The sequence below is a fragment of the Spermophilus citellus genome (genome assembly GCF_964194105.1).
Source record: "Spermophilus citellus genome assembly, chromosome: 9".
In the NCBI taxonomy this organism is placed as follows: Eukaryota; Metazoa; Chordata; class Mammalia; order Rodentia; family Sciuridae; genus Spermophilus; species Spermophilus citellus.
The window spans coordinates 100370337-100387796 of NC_138191.1; the positions used below are offsets into that span (position 1 = coordinate 100370337).

Consider the following 17460-nt stretch of genomic DNA (forward strand, 5'->3'; position numbering starts at 1 on the left):
TTTGAATTCTTGAGCTCTTGTTGGCTTTTCTCTGACGTTGTGGGAACTCCATAAAATACTGGGTAGTTTAGGACAGATGGATCTGCCCACATCGCAAGTAAGGACATCTACACAGCTAGGTGCAGTAAAAAATGCATAGCAATTTTTAGCACAAAGCTTCTCCATTTCCTTCCCAGTTCCTGGGTAAGAATTAACCCAACTTCCATGAATCTTCAATGCCTACTATGTGCCAGGTGCTTTTCTCAGTACTTCCAAAATAAAATACATGGTATGAAATGTTCTGCCCCTTTTCTATCTTCTGTTATTAAATCACAGTAAAATCCCAAGAGCAGCTGGTAAACCCTGAAGGGCAGAGACCACATAGATGAATACAGTGCTAATGTATAGTAGGCATTTTAATATATTTTCATGGAATTGAAAAAATCTTTTAAAATTTGCTCTGGAATCAGACAGATGGGTTCAGATAAAATCCTGGCCTACCAATAACTGGCCACGTAACTTAAATTTATCTCTTAAAACCTCAGTTAGGGGCTATGCCTGTAGTTCAGTGGCACAGCACTAGCCTAGCATGCATGAGACATTGGGATCGATCCTCAGCACCATATAAAAATAAATAAATAAAGGCATTCTGTCCATCTACAATTACAAAAAAATTAAAATTAAAATTAAAAAAACCTCAACTCAGCCATGATTTAGGAAAATTATCATCTACCTTTTAAGGTTGTTCTGAGGATTAAAAGGGATAATGTTTATAAATTTATAAAGCCTGATCCATAGGAAGAGCTCAAAAAATGAAGTTAGCCATTTCTACTACTTGTTATTGTCATTATTACAATTACTTTGCAAGTTCACCTAGGTAGTATGACTGAGGAAAATGAGGCTAGTTAATAAACATTTTGGTTAATATCTCCATCACATACCTTGCAGACAGATTCAGTTTTCAAAGATTTAGGATACAATGCTTCACATTAAGTCAAGAACAATCATAAGTTATCATTTCTTTAATAATCTTGAAGATATCAAAGATATTCTGCAGCATACCTCTGAAAAAAGTTAACTGTAATTTCTCCTTTGGATAATACAGAGCTAACTATAACAGTGTTTCTCAAACTTTTCCAATCATGACCCAAACAAAGTAAAAAAAAAAAAAGAAATATATTAGACACACAAACTTTACAACTTCAGAACACAGGTAACTTACACAAAAGGTTCACTAAAAAATACTTACCCTTAGAAAGTACCATCTACTGATATTTTCTTTTTTACTTCATTCCACTCTATTATCCTATCCACTGTTTTAATTTTTTAATGCTATTCAAAACCCAGTAAAATAATTACAGGCAAAGCTAGAACCTAGTAATTTACAAATATTGTTACCCCTTCCAAGAGAATGGATCAAGGTTATCATTCAAATGATCCTCCCATTAAGCCATGAATTATATTAATTCTATTTTATATACTAACAGAGTGAAACTCAGAAAGGTTAGATGAGTTGGGTTAAAACAGACTCCCACAAGTTTATGATAGACTCTGAAGTCTTCTTATTCTATAGTTAAGGCTTTTTATAAAACAAACATAACCCCCACAAAAACTACATTATGATAATTCAGAACACATTTTTCAAATTCCTACTACATACCAGATACTGAAATAAGGGAATATTCGACGTGATCTAGCTCTCCAGGGCTAATAGACAACTAAGTAAGATCTAATTCAGGAAAATTAGGTGACTTGGTACATGCACTTGGAAGTCCATAGTGAGTACTTTTTGATATCAGAAGAAATAAGCTTATTTCCACTCACCACCATCTTCTCTCTGGCCACACATTGTCTTACAAGGTAAGCACTGGTGAGAAAATACAGTATGCTCTCCTCAAACAGTATATTTCTTCACAATAAAAAAGTCAATATTTTCCCCTCCTACTGCTTTCTGGGCATTGTAACCCTGATCTAATTCCAACTATGAGCACCAGTGTTATAATATCACCGTGTCACTGGAAGGGTGCTTTAATGCTCATTCCCTCTAAATAACCAATTACTAATTGGGCAGCATCTTCTGTGTGACTTTATTTCTGAGATATCATGACTTCATAAAGACAGTCTTGGCCCTGCAAAATAATCAGGAAACAACAGACCCGTGATCTAAAACATCCCATAGTCACCAATTCAAATTCAAAATCAAGCAAAAATACCTGAATCTTTCTAATCTGTAACTTTTCCCTCTCTAGTTTATCTTGACACACCCCTAGTGGTGTTCACTTATGACTACTTATGACTCCTCAAGCAAGCTATGTAAGTTCCTGCCTCTATGCCTTGACTCATGTGGAATTCCCCTTTCTTCCAATTTTTCTTCCTATCTGAGCTCCACTCAACTGGCATTCCCTCCATGAAATCTTACCTACTTTCCTCAACAAGAACTTATATCTCCCTCTTCTGTGCATTGTACCACCCCTGCCCAGACACCATCCATGCTCTGCCTATCATTGTCCTTTCCCACTATATTACAATGGGTAGTAAGTACTGAGACTTCCTATGAGGCAACAGACATAACAATATATATTCGATCTAGAAAGGGAATTACCTTTCTTTGTTTCTCCCAAGAAATGTAATTTTTGGCCAAGCTGGACATGTTCCAAACACTCTGGAGCGATGACTTCTGATATTGCTGAACTTGTAAACTTAGGCAAGTAGCTAAGCTTTATTTTCTACAAAAAAGGGTTAATAGTACCTGTTCTAATTACATTAAAGAGATCAAACTGACACCATAGGGCAAAAATTATACAATGCCAAGTGAGTATGAGAGATGATCTCCTTGGTCACAGTTCTGTTCTAAGCAGAACTGTGTGGGAAATAGCTGAAGTTCTAGAATGGAGACTTGCTCCTCTGTTCTTGGAACACTGACAAAACCTGCTAGTACTGTTAAGATGACACCAACAGCAAGCCTGTGTCTCCAAATTTCACTCACTGGAGACCTAAGAGTTCTTACTATTGCTCTTCTAAGCTCAAAATCTTTTCTTATTAAACTAGAAAAGTGACAAAAGAAAAAAATGAGAATCAGGTATTGACTTACATATATAAATTTTCAATTTTTAAATAATACTAACACCTGTCCAACAAGAAGGGCCTATAAATATCCACCTGCCCCCATCCTGACCATTTGCCTATTCAAATCACTAATCCAATCATCTTGTTTTCATCCTTCATTAAGAGGTGTGAGATTTTCTAGGTTAAAGTATAAAGAAATATCTTCTCCGTTTCCAAAATCAAGCCCCCCCTCTTTGTTTTGGTACTGGGGACCAATTCTACAGCTCACACATTTAGCCAAGCACTCTGACCACGGAGCTACATCCTGCGCCACAGTGTCCCCCTTTTTACAGCTATGTTTTTGCACATACAAGCACATTCTGAAGATCAACCAAATTCTTCCAGAGCACTTGCACGCCACATAAAAATTATATACACACACCTGCAAAACGCTTGGAAGATTCTTGGTGAAGTCTTGAAATAGATTCATGAGGAAAGAGAAAAATTCTGTGGTCTGTTTCACAGTAATGGATCTTTCTTTCTTTCTTTCTTTCTTTCTTTCTTTCTTTCTTTCTTTCTTTCTTTCTTTCTCTCTCTCTCTTCTTTTTTTTTTTTTAAAGAAAAGCATCAGGCCTGCAAAATAGCTTTGGGTGGGGGGCAGATGAACTTATCCCTCTTGTCCTAGTTGTACGAATTAAATAAATGAAGTGACTCCCCTTTACATCCTTTCCATGATCACACAAAATAGAATTCAAAGTCTGTGACATTAAAAAGATGTTCTAAGATTGTGTTTGTAGTTAAGTCTTGAACTCCATCAGGAACTATTTGTATTTTTTTCATTCTCACTGGTAAGAGCAACAGGTCCCAATTTAGGACAACTTGTGAATTCATTTATTGTGCCTATTGACCCCTTCAGGCACAAAATTAGGTTTGTCCTAACACCTGTCCCTGACCCCATTTGCTACCCCTTCCCAAGTGTATGTAATCAATGATGTCAAAGCCCCTGTGGTGTTCCCCCCTTCCCCTCTCTCTCTGTCTCCTCAAATGGGAGGGTAATAAATTGAGGGCCAGCATTCTGCTCACATCTTGCACACCTCTTCACTCAATCTGATCACTTTTAGAGCTGTTTGCACTGCCAAAGCCATCCATCATCCTGCCTCACCAAGCAGAAGGAGGAAAACTGATGGCAAGTTAGAAAAATCTCATTAAGCCACTTTTTGCCTCAACCTCTTCACTGCTTCTTGAGAAATAGAACTTCAGAATTCAGCCCATTGGAAAAACAAGGGGCATAGAGAAAAAAGGCTGACATGGTAAAGGGCCAAAAAAGCTCTAAATTCAGTTGGTTTCTGGGCAAAACTCAAGTAACCCGCAAGTTACAATATACATTTTAGACAGCAAAGATTGGCCCTCATCAAGTATGCTCAAACCCCACTTTTGGAAGGGGGTACTGGAGCTTGAACCCAAGGCATTATGCATGCTAGGCAAGCATTCTGAGTGACACCCCTAGCCCTTTTTATTTTGAGACAGGGTCTTACTAAGTTGCCTAGGCAGGTAGGCACCACTGCACCTGGCATTGCAACTCATTTTTATTTCCTTTCTGGTTGATTTGTAAATTTCCTAACAGGCTCTTTCATGAAATTAAAAAAATAGTACTGGTTAAAATGATTTTATCTTCACCCTTTTTCTCTTTTGATGACTAAATCCCACGTTAATTCTAATTCCAAAGAGAGCATGGATGTACTCTGCAAAGCCCTAAGAGTCACACAACTCCAGAGGATTGAGGGCTTGTCCATGTTAAACAAACAAACAAACAAACAAACAAAAAGACCACCATGTGTCAAACCCCTTGAATGCTGGTAGGAGGATGTAGACTGTGCTAGTGACACTTGTCAATTCCCAGGACATCTGGCAGGGGAGGATAGACCTTTTCTTGGGGGAGGGCCTTGGCCAAGAAACAGAAAGACTGACAGTCTGAAAGAGACCTAATGTTCCCTAAGCACCTTCAATTTTCAGGTCCTACATATGACTGGTGCCTTCGAGTACTGTTTCTCATTTGATCCTCACAGAAACCCTATGAGTCAGGCATTATCGTCCCCATCTTAAATATGAGGAAATTAAGGCTCTGAAAGTTGAAGTACCTGACCTAAGATCACCAAATTATTAATTGGAAAAGTCAGGATTCACATCCAGCAGACTCTGAAGTCCTTTGTACTTTTGGGTTCCTTTAGATAAAGAAAAATCTTTGCAGAGGCTTGCCTGTACAGGAACACGATGAAGTTCCTCCAAGGTTAGAGGGAGACTTGTTTTGCAGCCTCTGAGCCAGCCTTGCCAACAAAGCACGGTAACAGAGGTATATAGTAGAAATGAAACTAATTTTCCTACATGTGGACAAGTGGATATGTTTTTAGCCCTATGTGCACATTGGCCCTCTGGGTCCTAATCACAATAAGCAGGTTGATTTCAAAACTGGAACCTTTCCTATTATAGAGGTGATTAAAATATAATCAAGCTAGAAAGTTATCCTCCCCCAAAGCCACCTAAAACAGAGCAACTCCAAAATAAAACCAATTTACATATTTTAGTCCAAATTAAAAAGTAAAAGCTAAGGATTCCCTTTTAATATACTGAATAATAAATGCACATTTATGTAAAGCTTCCTTTGGGGAACAGTTACTATGAGGACAACTTCCCCAATATTATTCATAAATATCCCTTTTGTTTTGGTGTTACAGTAAGAATCTGGACTTCTAGTGGGAATTGTACTTTTTGTACCCAATGCACCAACAGAGATAATTAATGTTGAAGACATGTACAATATCCAAATTTTAGATGTGTGGTTGGCTGCATTACAAAAAGAAACATGAAAAAGGATGAATCAAATCTGGTTAAAATCACAAATTGCAGGGACTTAGTCGTTTACTCCATTTTAAGTGAGCACTTTCCTAATGAAAGTTTCATTAGTAAAGATTGCAAGTTCTCAGCCCTTCCACTACAGACTTTTAAACAGCTCTTTGAGCTAAAGTTTATCATTAGAGCTGTATTTACTACTGCTGCATCTTCAAAGGGGACATTTGAAAAAAAAAAGTTCAACTCAGACTGTTATTTTTCATGTACAAATTAGAAAGCTAAACTTTAAAGCATTTAGATTTATGGCCTAGGAAAATAGGGATTACTTGAGAAGCCACAGTCAAGGCACACCAGGGGTCAGGGCTGTTTATAACTCACATGAGTGTGCACGCACGCCTGTGCACACATATGCACACAAACAGTACACAGTATCTAGATGTGCATAATAAAGTAAACCTATGCTTTCTGCTCTCCTAGTAAACTTCCAGTTTGCACATGGGAGACCAAAGGGTCACTAGCTGTCCAACAACTCCAGGGTAATAGGAAAAGGTGTTCAAAGAAGCATTTCTGTGAGAAGAAAGGCATTCATATTTCTGTAAAACTAACAGGTTCCAGCCAAGTTTCATAGGCAACTAGCTGACTGAAAGTCAAGTTGCTTCCAACTGTCCAAACTACGTCTTCCTTAGAGTGAACATCTGGATACATGGAACTGTACAGACAAAAATGTGCAAAATACCTGTGATTTCTTTCTTTGGGAATCACTCTTAGATTCGTACAAATACAAAAGGGAAAACATGCATGCATGTGAATGTTCTGACAAACCTTTTCTCATATTTTGACACAAGCCTCATTCTGTGTTGTCCAATCCTAAAACCCCTCACCTTAACTTTACCCACAAGTACAGGGAATTATCCTCTAATTATGTTTTTGGATCAGGGTCAAAAGAAAAAGAAATGGTGACCTTGAATTCTATGTTCCAAAGAAACACACCTAGTAAGTCCTCAACAAACAGCAATGAGAGTCAGTCACTACTATGAAGACCGTTGGCAAAACAACTTCAAGGACTAGTTGCTACAGGAGTAGATAACAATCGAGGATGACTGCTTCATAGGAGTAGGAAAGGATTCGATGCCACAGAGTACAGAGGAAACCTCTGTGCTTTGGTGTGTTTTGCAGAATTCGCCATCTTGGCTGGAATCCTTTCTCTGCTTCCTCATATCCTGAAAAAAACCTAAAATTCCTATGGAAAAGAGATTTGTTAATTACATATTTATAGGTTAAAATGAATAACTGAAAAATTGTACTCAAGTTTAAATGTTATTTTTCATACCAAGAGTTCAGGGGAAGTTATTTTCAGGAGAGGCCGATGACATATAATTTTTTTCCATTAAAGAAAAAAAATCCCATATGCTAGTTTTGCATTTTACTTTTGTGGTTAAAAATAGGCTTTACGAAAACAACAAAAGCCAAAAATGCAAGCACAACAATTACACCAACCTTAATTCTTCAACATTTTTACTGCCTTCTCAACCAAAATTTATTTAAGGATTCCTTTACCGCTCTAAGCACTTCTTAATCATTGTAGACAGGTCTCCTTATTGAGGGGAAATTATCTCTGTGTTAGTTACAACAAGGACCTCCAATAATGAGCCTCCAAAATCCTAAGATGGCCTGAGTGAAGGCAGAATCTCGGGGCTGGGATGGAGAGGAAGAGACAGAAATAGAGAGAGAACCATCAGCCTATTAAGAGCACTGACATTGCATACACTATTTCTTAATGAATGTACAAGGAACAGCATAAATATTGCCATTAAGCAGAGTGGATGTGAACATCAAAAACAAGCTAGCTGGATGCCTGCTTTCTTATTTTTGTCCTTTTGTAACAATTTCATTTCCAAAGTGTTTGATTCCTAACACTGATGCTCCAAAGCTATTGTGAACACACTGCCTGAATACTTAATGAAGTAAACAACAAACAAAATGGCTCATCTCTGTGCCCCCAGCTAGCATCCCAAACTGGATATAATTAAAGGTGTGAACAAGCAAGCAAGGAAGTAATGAACCTGCAAAGTCAAGGTTCTCAGAAATTATAAGGCATCCCGCACTGCACCAGTTCAAATTTATCACTCATTATCTCCTCTATCAGAAAGGTGCAGATCCACATGTTGGTGCCCTTCTCCACTCTTGTATTCCAGCTTTTTTCCCTTTTCACTGCTAGATAGCTAATTTAAGACAATTACTGCTGGTGACAATTCCCAGTCCTGCTCCCTCCCCCCACAGGTCATTTTTTTTTTCCTCCTTACAAAGCCACTGACCTATAAAAGCCCTCTTAACCCTTAAAATACACTAAGGTTTCAAAAATTCAAGGATAATCATTAAACACACACACATTTATAAAAACCAAAGCACAGGATGCTACACAACCACTTTTCCTCCTTATTTTTAACAGTGTAAGACTATGTTCAAATGCTTCCAAAGAATAACAACATTCCTCTTAAATACACATACACACACTTTAACTCAAACCCAACCCCTTAACTGAACGGGCAGCTTTCAGCTCACAGATATTGTTCGGGATCTGCACATTTATAGTTCTTCAAAAGCAGCTAAAGAAAGGTGTCTGGTTACTAATGGAAGTCTGCAGGATCTGCATATATATTTTTGGTTAAACATTTAAAATGTTGTATTTTTCTAATAAGAGAACTCTTGAAGTTCATGAAGGAAATAAGCTATTTATTATGGGAATCAGTCCAGTTGAGTTTTCTTTATATACTGTGCATCTATACAAGCATTTGGTAACACCAAATAAGGAAAACCTAACACAGGTGGAGGAATTCAGCAACACACACACTGAGACACACACAGTCTCTCCCTCTCTTTTTCACACACATTCCCTTCCACACACCATCAAATAGATGGCGGAATGGATAGAAGGCAATAAAATGTTGACTTTACTTCTAAAAGGAGAATTTACCAATTCTGTACATCATGGCCGGTCAACTGGAAAATAGTAAACTAATAGCTTGATAATGTTACTGTCTCTTCTTACCCCCAAAACTCTCAATGACATTGGGAAAAAAATACTGCATTGCAGCATTTGCCAGCGCATACTTATATATCTAGCATCCGCTGGCCAGCTCACCAAAAATGTACATATTAAATGTCCAGACATATAAATTAAGTGCCTGGTGGCCACCGATCACTGGAACTGATGAAGAAATTTGTCAAGGCCAAAGTACTTCTGTCCATATATAATGACCTTTATCAACACCACCATTCCTTACTTGCGGCACACATAGATAATTTGCTGCTTCTTCTTCTTCTTCTTCTTCTTCTTCTTCTTCTTCTTCTTCTTCTTCTTCTTCTTCTTTTTAATTAAAATAAAGCATTAAGATGCTGGGGCTAAATGAAGGAGCACATCTCTTCATAGAAGGAATAGTGTTTTGTCTACACGTAGGAAGGGAATCCACCCACAATAAGGAGATAAGTGCAAAGGGAAGAAATCTAACCAAAGAAAAGGACTTGCCCTGAGGAAACCCTTTCATTGTTGGTAGTAACTCTAACTTGAGAAAAACACCTCCATTCACCCACAAATTCTTTTAGAGCTACTGCACACACACAAACACACAAAGCACCTCTAGATTTGAAATTTCAAATAGATTATCCCCAACAGAAAACCTAAATTTAAATTATCTGAAGTCGAACATATCTTAAACCCTCTTTGCAAGACTGAGTTTGGAACCAAACTGCACACACGTAGTTCATTTTCTTTTTCTTTCTTTTTAAAAATATATTCTACTATTACTACCTCACAACAATCTGGGCTTCCTCTCACAATAAAACCTTTACATTCAAAGGACTGAGAAAGAGCTACAAGGATAAAAAAAAAAGTTTTAAGACTTTGCGCAAACCATTGAACAGAAGCAAGCTCATCGATATCTGGCCAGGAGGATGACTTGAATGAATAGTAGTTAGGAATGAATGGGACCAAGATCCAAATGAATGGTTAAGTTGTTTGTAGGTTATTTTTTTTTTTAATGAGATAAAATCACCTCATACATCAATTATTCTCAAACTAAATTTTCAGCTACTTCCCTATCTATGCTCATTTGACTCTTTCAAAAATTTAAATATTAAATGATACAGTCATTATTTTGCTATGAGATATATAGGTGTTCTGCTTGTTAAAACTGTGATATAGTCAGGTGTTTTTTTTTTTTTGCAGAAATATTTCCAGTCAGATGTTCAGTCATTAATAAATGTACACTCAGCCTTGTGCTTCCATAAAGGCACACCTCCACAAGCAAGTTGTAGGCATTAATATTTTTTAAGACAAAGAAGCAAGAAAGGTCAGCAGCAGAACCACGTGTCTTTTTTTTTTTAACAAACCAAACCAAGATGACAGTTCTTATGGAAATTATTTTCTCCTAACAAAAAACTACTAGAAAATTCTCAGAAATTATAAAAAGGAAACTATACTAAAGATAATAAAAAAGTATCCTATTTTTAAATATGACATAGGTTTATGCATTCAAGATATGAGAACAAGTTCAAATGTAGGACCAAAAATATAAGTATATTTTTACCTCAAGAGTCAAAACAAAATATTAAAATTTACCAGGAAGACAAAACAAAAAGAAGCATCTGCAAGGAAAAAAGAATGGTGGGTGTGTGTGTGGAGATTTGCAATGAGGAGAGTGAGATTTAACAGTTCTCTCAGTAGCGCTGGTTATATTTCCTAACCTTGCAATGTATTTCAGTATTTTTTAATCTCTCATTTGGGGGGATTAAAATTAGCTACCTGATTATGTGCCTATTTTTCCCCCACAGGAAGAAACTATAACAGATCTCTCTTTCAGTTATTTTTACACTATCTCCTATTTCTCTAAGTACTCTATCTTTCAGTCCTTCTGGTACCTACCATCATGGGGAAAAGACACTAGTAGTAAAGCACAGTAAGAGAGAGAGAAAAATCGAGAGATGCCTGTCACCCTGCTCACACATGGGTCCTAGATGTTCAGACACACACATAGAAAAAAAAAATCCAGATTTTCACTCAGTTTCTGCCAAAACCAGATCCAGGACCAAATGCCAAATGGGAAACAGTGGCTGTGAGGGTGCAGCCCGATGGAGCCTGTAGCTGAAGGCATGGGGAGGGAAGGGAATCAAAGGGCTAGAGAATAGCTCTTAAGTTATTAATTTTAAAAGTAATTTCTACTTGGGACATAAAAGGAGAGATACAATGAACTCCTCAGAACTAGAGTATCAACATTTGATTCAGTAAAAATATCAGTATCACCTAACACAAAATCATTGCTTAGTGTAAATCTATTCTAATAATATTTTTTTCTGATGAATATTTGCTGGAAATTTCTAAGAAATCATTTTCAGAAGCTATCAGCTGTGGGAGTTCACTATTATGCTTCCGTCAACTTCATTCAATATAATTTACATTTTTTTCAAATGGCCTCACAGGATTCCTTGCGATTTTTCGCACGTACAATTTCACAGCAGGGAAAAGGGGGGAATAAGAAAAAAAAAAAGCAAGATTCCCTACCCTCCCTTCCCTTCCCCCTCTCTTCTCTCTGTTTTTAAAACAAATAAACAAAAAGAAAAACAGGAGAGACAGAACAGATGCTTAAAAATAGATTTCTAAAATCACTGTAAACCAGAGTTAGAAATGTAATTAACACCTATTTATAAAGAATAATTAAAGTTGGGCTGGCCACAAAGAACAGCAAAGATAATCGAGGTCCTGTCGCGCCCCCCCCCCCCTCCTTTTTTACACTGTTTGCAGTGTGTTCTCATGATAGCCACCTGCTCCCTACTCGGCTTCTCCTCTGTTCGTTTCCCCGGCAACCTTTCATTGGGTTTTCCTCCCAGCTATCGCTTTCAGTTGGGCTGCTCGGTCTAATCTTATTTGTTTTACACCCATCAAAACAAGCAGCCAGACAAAGGCAATCCTCTAAGAATGGGAAAAAGACCACAGCTTTGCTATAACGTCTTTGCAGAGCGAGAAGTCTTCCCCGGCTTCTCTAGTGAAAAATAAGTGAGATGGATATGAATTTACAGCCTCCCCCTATACCCAGCCCCGAAACCCCGAGAAAGCTATTGCTGGTGAAAATTCAAAGTCAAAGTGGGCACTCGTGGCATCTCATCATGCCATTTTGTGCCATATCTTCAGGGTCAACATCAGGCGACAGGAGCGGCACTCAAGGAGTTTCCCTGCTTCTTTTTTCAGAAAAAGATGGTGCTAAAAATAGATTTACTACTTCGGCAGAAAGGTTTTCCACTTCCCCATCCACATCCAAAAGTCCTGTTTCCCAATTGCATCTGCTGGTACTGAATCTTACCTCCTCCACCCCTCATTTCCAGCCTTCCCCATCACTCTTAGCCTGAGACTGAAAAAGAAATGTGCCTTTAACTTTAACAGTCATGTAATTCTGCTGAAGGCTCACAGAGGCGGTGGACACGCCAGCCAACAGTGACGGTGACATTGTGATTGTCAAAAAAGACACCAACCTTGCTTGGCTAAAATGTGTGTTTGATGGAAAAGGCAATGTGTGTGCCTTGTGTGCATGCAATGCCATTATACTTGGAGGTGAATTCTGGTTTTCAGAAAAAAGAAATACTAATAAACACACACATACACACACACACACAAGCGATCAGCAGAGTGATTTACGATGCACAGTCCACCATCCTTACACACACACACACACACACACACACACACACGACTGAAACCTACAAGCTTCCTTCCTCTTTTCACTTACCATCTTCAAGCCATTCCACTCCATCTGTGATCAGAAGAAGATGGACCCTCACACAGTGTGTCAAAAGCGGAAAGGAACGTTATGTAAAAGCTGACATTCCTTCTTACAGAGCTGCTGCCCAGAGAAGGAAGCAACAACTCAACACGCCAGGCACCGCTACACATACAAGCCGCCTCCTCTTTTTTATGAGGTCATGACAGGAAACTCTTTGAAATACAAGATGCAGCATTTACTGAAGCCCAAATAAATCACTCTCTTTGCCGTTCTGACTGCGCAGTCCCCCAAACACAACTGCCCATCTCAACGTTCAGCATCCTGGAGCTGCCTCTCGAGGTTTAAATCTCCAGCACGGAAATGGAGAGATCCTAACCCTGCTGCATCCACCCCCCAGCCCCACAAAACCCAAGCATGTAGACAAACCCCTTCTCCCTTACAAAAAAGAAAACCTTTCTTTTGCCATGATGATCTCAAGTAACACAATCTCTTTCAACAAACCAGCAATTATTTCATCCCACCCTCCACCCTCCGCTTTTATGTTGAAGGGAAAACTGACAACGACCTGTTAAAAATGACAATCTATCTCCCCACTGCTTTTCAATAAAAGGACCTACCCGAACTCTACACAAAAGATATAGTAAATGTAGGAACCACACAGCAGCAGAGAACTAAACTCTTGTGCAAGCATAAGACTGGTCAAGGTGTAGATGCTTGTCTTCCCTCCAGCAACACAAACAACAGATTATAAATCTAGTCATACCTACCATAACCATTCTTATTGGCAAATATTGGGTCTCGCAGAGCTTCGACTCTTCTCTTAAAATTTGCAAAGGTTTCAGAATATATTTTTTAAATGATTACTATTGTTATATATATTTAAAGATCCACAAAACACAGTGCGGATGATTATGAAGTAAATCAATTATTGGGGGGGGGGTAGTGGGGGTGGGAGAAAAAGAAAAAAAAAGAAAGAAAAGGAGCAGTGAGCTGAAACCCCCGATTCTAGGATGTAGATAAGAACAACTGAACAGAGCCTTGCTGAAATTGGCTCGAAGCTTCCCCTTTTTACATCCATTTATGGGACCATCTGTCAGCCAAAGCTAGAATCTGATTGGCTGGGGAAACGAAGGGAGGCGTTGCAACATCAGGTGCTATTTAAATTAGCTACTGCCAGATTGACGATGTTAATGATTTGGTGACCTCTACAACAACAGAGACCAGATTTCTGAACTGTTTCTTGTGTCTAGTAATTAAGGCCCGGCGGAAGCAACAACAGCATACTTGTATTTTTACCTTTTCCCTCCTCCCAGCTCAAAAGTACTGTAACAACTGCAGGTCACTGGAGGCTTGCAAACCTTAACAGTGGGAGTGTCCTTCCTTTCCCCTGTCCTGAGGGATGCACGATCCCATCTCTCTGATGGAGGGCTTTTCTAGTGTAGAATATTTTCAACCACCTTATCTTTCTCGACAGTTGCTTTCTAGTGAAATGCATATTTAATGATCTGCCTCTAGGCTTAAAGATACAACAAAAGCACTTTAATGTGCTTACACTTTTACATTTTAACTTTATTATTTCCCAATATTGCTGATGTTTACTAAGTAATGCTTTTTCTGCAGCTAACATGGTCAATATTTCAAAAGCATGCAAGTTTGGGATTATGCTTGCTCTGTGAACTAGGTTGAAACAAGTTTGCCTCTCTGAAAAAACAGTCCCTGATAAACAAAAAAGAAAAAAAAAATCTGGAGGGAGGAGGGGGACTGCTGTAAGCCTCTACCTTTCTGCCTTCTGTCTGAGCTTTTCAAAACAGAGAATGATGAATGATTTATTTAAATGAATTTATTTGTCAACCTGGATAGGGGCATGATCTGAATTTTTAAAAATCGACCAAAACACATCCCCCCCTTTGCTTTCCACCGCTATAAAAGTAAAACATTCTTCTGAAATAAAAAACCTTATTTCATTACCTGAGCAGAGTGCTCATCTTGCTTAACTGAACAAGTGATTTTGCTTCTCTCCTTCAAAGGATGTCCTTTTCCTTTGGCCTCTTAAAAGATTTGCAAAGAGAGATTTAGCAAATGTGTGGTGCTATACCCAGTTTGTCTTCCTGTTCTATATTTTGTAACCTCTCTGCTACCCAGCTTTCAGTAATATATATATTTTGGTTCTGCTTTGGGTTTTTAAAGTAGCTTACCTGGAAAATTTATGCCTCATATCTATGCAAAACACTAGCATCACTATTTGTTTAATTTTTAATTTAATTAATTTATTCCTCAATAAATATACAGAGATAATAAACATGACCAAAGGAAAAAAACTCAACCTAATCTTTTTCTTTGACTGAGTTGACAGTGACACAGGACTGGAGAGAGTAGAAATACATGCTGAAAAATATGCTATATTTCCAGGATTCAAAGTCCAAGAATGAATGGGTTTGTGAAAAATTGTCAGAAAAGAAAATAACCTTTACATTTTTAAAGATTGAAACTATTCTCTTGGGGATAGTATTTCATGAGCACACACACATAAATGTACATATACATAAACACACTTCAAAAAACACAGATACACCATAAAATAATATGTGTTAGGTACACTACATGAACTATTAGACTTGAATATAAATAAGTTCAACTATTAGAAATGAAAGTACATGAAATAGAAAAGTAGAAGTGTTAAAACTATAATCCCTTCAAGTGGAACAACACTGAATTAAGTAAACTTTTAAAATAATTTCTTTAGCAAATGTGTAAAGTCCTATAAGTCATAATAGTACTGTGGTACCTGAACTGTTAACTAAGGATGAATTTGCAGGTTAAGTGTTGAAAATGGCTCAACATAGGTACACAGGGTAGGTATATATGTCCGAATCAAGAATAGAAACTCGAGTGTGATCTCATCAACATCAAAATATTGTGAAAAGCAAATATTAACACAGTGCTGACAAACACAAATAAAAACAACTCTCTTGGAACAAAATATTTACTTGGTATTTTCGGTGCAGGTTATAAAAGATGGAATTTTTAAAAACCCTTTTCTCCCATCCACACTAACCTCAGCACACTTAGTGAACCATAAATTAACATCAGGTATATCAAAAGATATTCTGGCTATTTTTCCAAGATAATAACTGTATATTACAGTATAAATAATTAGCTGGTTTGCTTAGGCTAAAAAAAAAAAAAATCCACGCACTTTGTATATTGATCACTTCTCCAAAAACCTCCACTCTAAAGTCTTTCAACGGAATCCTCCAACAAATGCACAAATGTCCTCAGAGGCCTTTTCTCTAAAGACAAAGGCAGAATCCTATTGTTGGGAAAAGTCAACCTTATTATCGCATTTCCAATAGTACCATTCATCTTTCAGAGTGAGGGGCTGACCACTACATCAGTGGTGTGACATTTGTAAAGCAACAGATTCTCAATATATTATCTCAAGAATCAGGCAGGCTAGTCTCCCAGTCATGCATGATTTTTTTTTTCCTGCCACAATCCACCACCACAGAAAGAAACTTGTCTCACTCAAGCAGCTCAGGCAACCTAAAAATGATATCTCAGAGCTGTGGGGCTGCCGGCGCCGCTGTATCCCTCTTACCATAAATGAGCAGTTTCTTGACTCATTAATAACAATTTCCCTTAAAAGAAGTAATCTCATATCAGTCAGCCCCTCGCCACCATGCACACATCCCAAAGGTTGCAGATATCTCAGCATCAGTCGCCGGCAGCCAGCTTTCCCACACAGAGTCCAGATGGACTGTACCAGAAGCCAATTCAGCGTTAATAACTACCTACTCCGTGCAGTGGAGAAGCCTTACGTGGCACAATGGGCTAGGAAACAGCAGCCGGCTGAAACTGCAAATAAAAAAAAAGACAACCAAATTCTCCAAAAGCACTGAAAGGAAGAAACAGAAATGGAAGCGTGAATTGTATTTCCTTGACTTCCAGGAGAGGAAAGGAAAAAAAAAATCCTTTATAAACATAGGGGGGAAAATGAAGCAAGGGGGGGGAAAACAGATGCTGCCCAGAAAAAAGTGACAAAATATTACCTCATTATTTAACAAAGCAGCATTAAGCGTCCTGCTGATTTCAAACATCTTGCCACAGATTTTGTTTTAAGAGAAACAGATAGAATCCTTTGCAAAGCACTCCGTCTGCAAAGGGTTCTTCAATTTTCTTGCGCGCCACGGAACAGTCAATATATTATTTCCCTAGAGTTTGCACATTAAAATCTCTAGTCAGTGAGCTGAATTTTCCCCTTATCTCACACACAGTAGACTCCTGTTATATGTACTGCTCTCTTTGCAAGAGCAGCCTGCCCCAAACATGGCTGGTGTTTAAACTACTCTTTAAAGTAACAGTTCACTATATAACCACCAGGTGGGTAGAGTGCACAGATTCAAATGAACCATCTTAAAAGACTGTTTTTTTTTTCCCCTCCCCTTGGAATAGCTTTTGGGTATAGGATGTGACAAGAGAAACGCCAGCATCCTAACAGGCAAGATTGTCTCTTGCTGTATCTTGTCTAAATAAATAAATAAAATTTCGGCTCCCGACTTAAAGCAGGGAAACAAAACAAAACACCACCAACCAATGCTAATAAGAATTGTGAAGAATGAAACACAAACTAGCTTTGTTTCATCAGCAAAGGATGATCAAGGAAAAATACAGTTAGTGCAGAGCAAGGGAGAAAACCAAAAACTCCATGAAAATATTTTCCTTTAGCAAAATGAGAAAAATATTCACGTACACAATGAAAACCTGATTCAAAAGTGTGCATGACGATGAGACACACACAAGATGGAGGCAAGAGTTTAAG

General features: G+C 38.1%; 1 protein-coding gene across 5 annotated transcripts in view; it reads right to left on the reverse strand.

The window, feature by feature from the left end:
* Positions 1-16738, reverse strand: part of ELAVL4 (ELAV like RNA binding protein 4) — a gene marked incomplete at both ends in the record, with an annotated part of 83507 nt that extends 66769 nt beyond the window's left edge. For 3 of the 5 annotated variants that reach the window (XM_081307989.1, XM_081307988.1, XM_081307987.1), the window contains one exon: positions 16691-16738. In XM_081307989.1, coding sequence (XP_081164115.1) covers positions 16691-16738 — 48 coding nt within the window. Of the gene's footprint in view, positions 1-16239; positions 16357-16690 lie in introns of those variants that run through there. The other 2 variants (XM_081307986.1, XM_081307985.1) reach the window with 1 other exon arrangement.
* Positions 16739-17460: the final 722 nt, after the last annotated feature.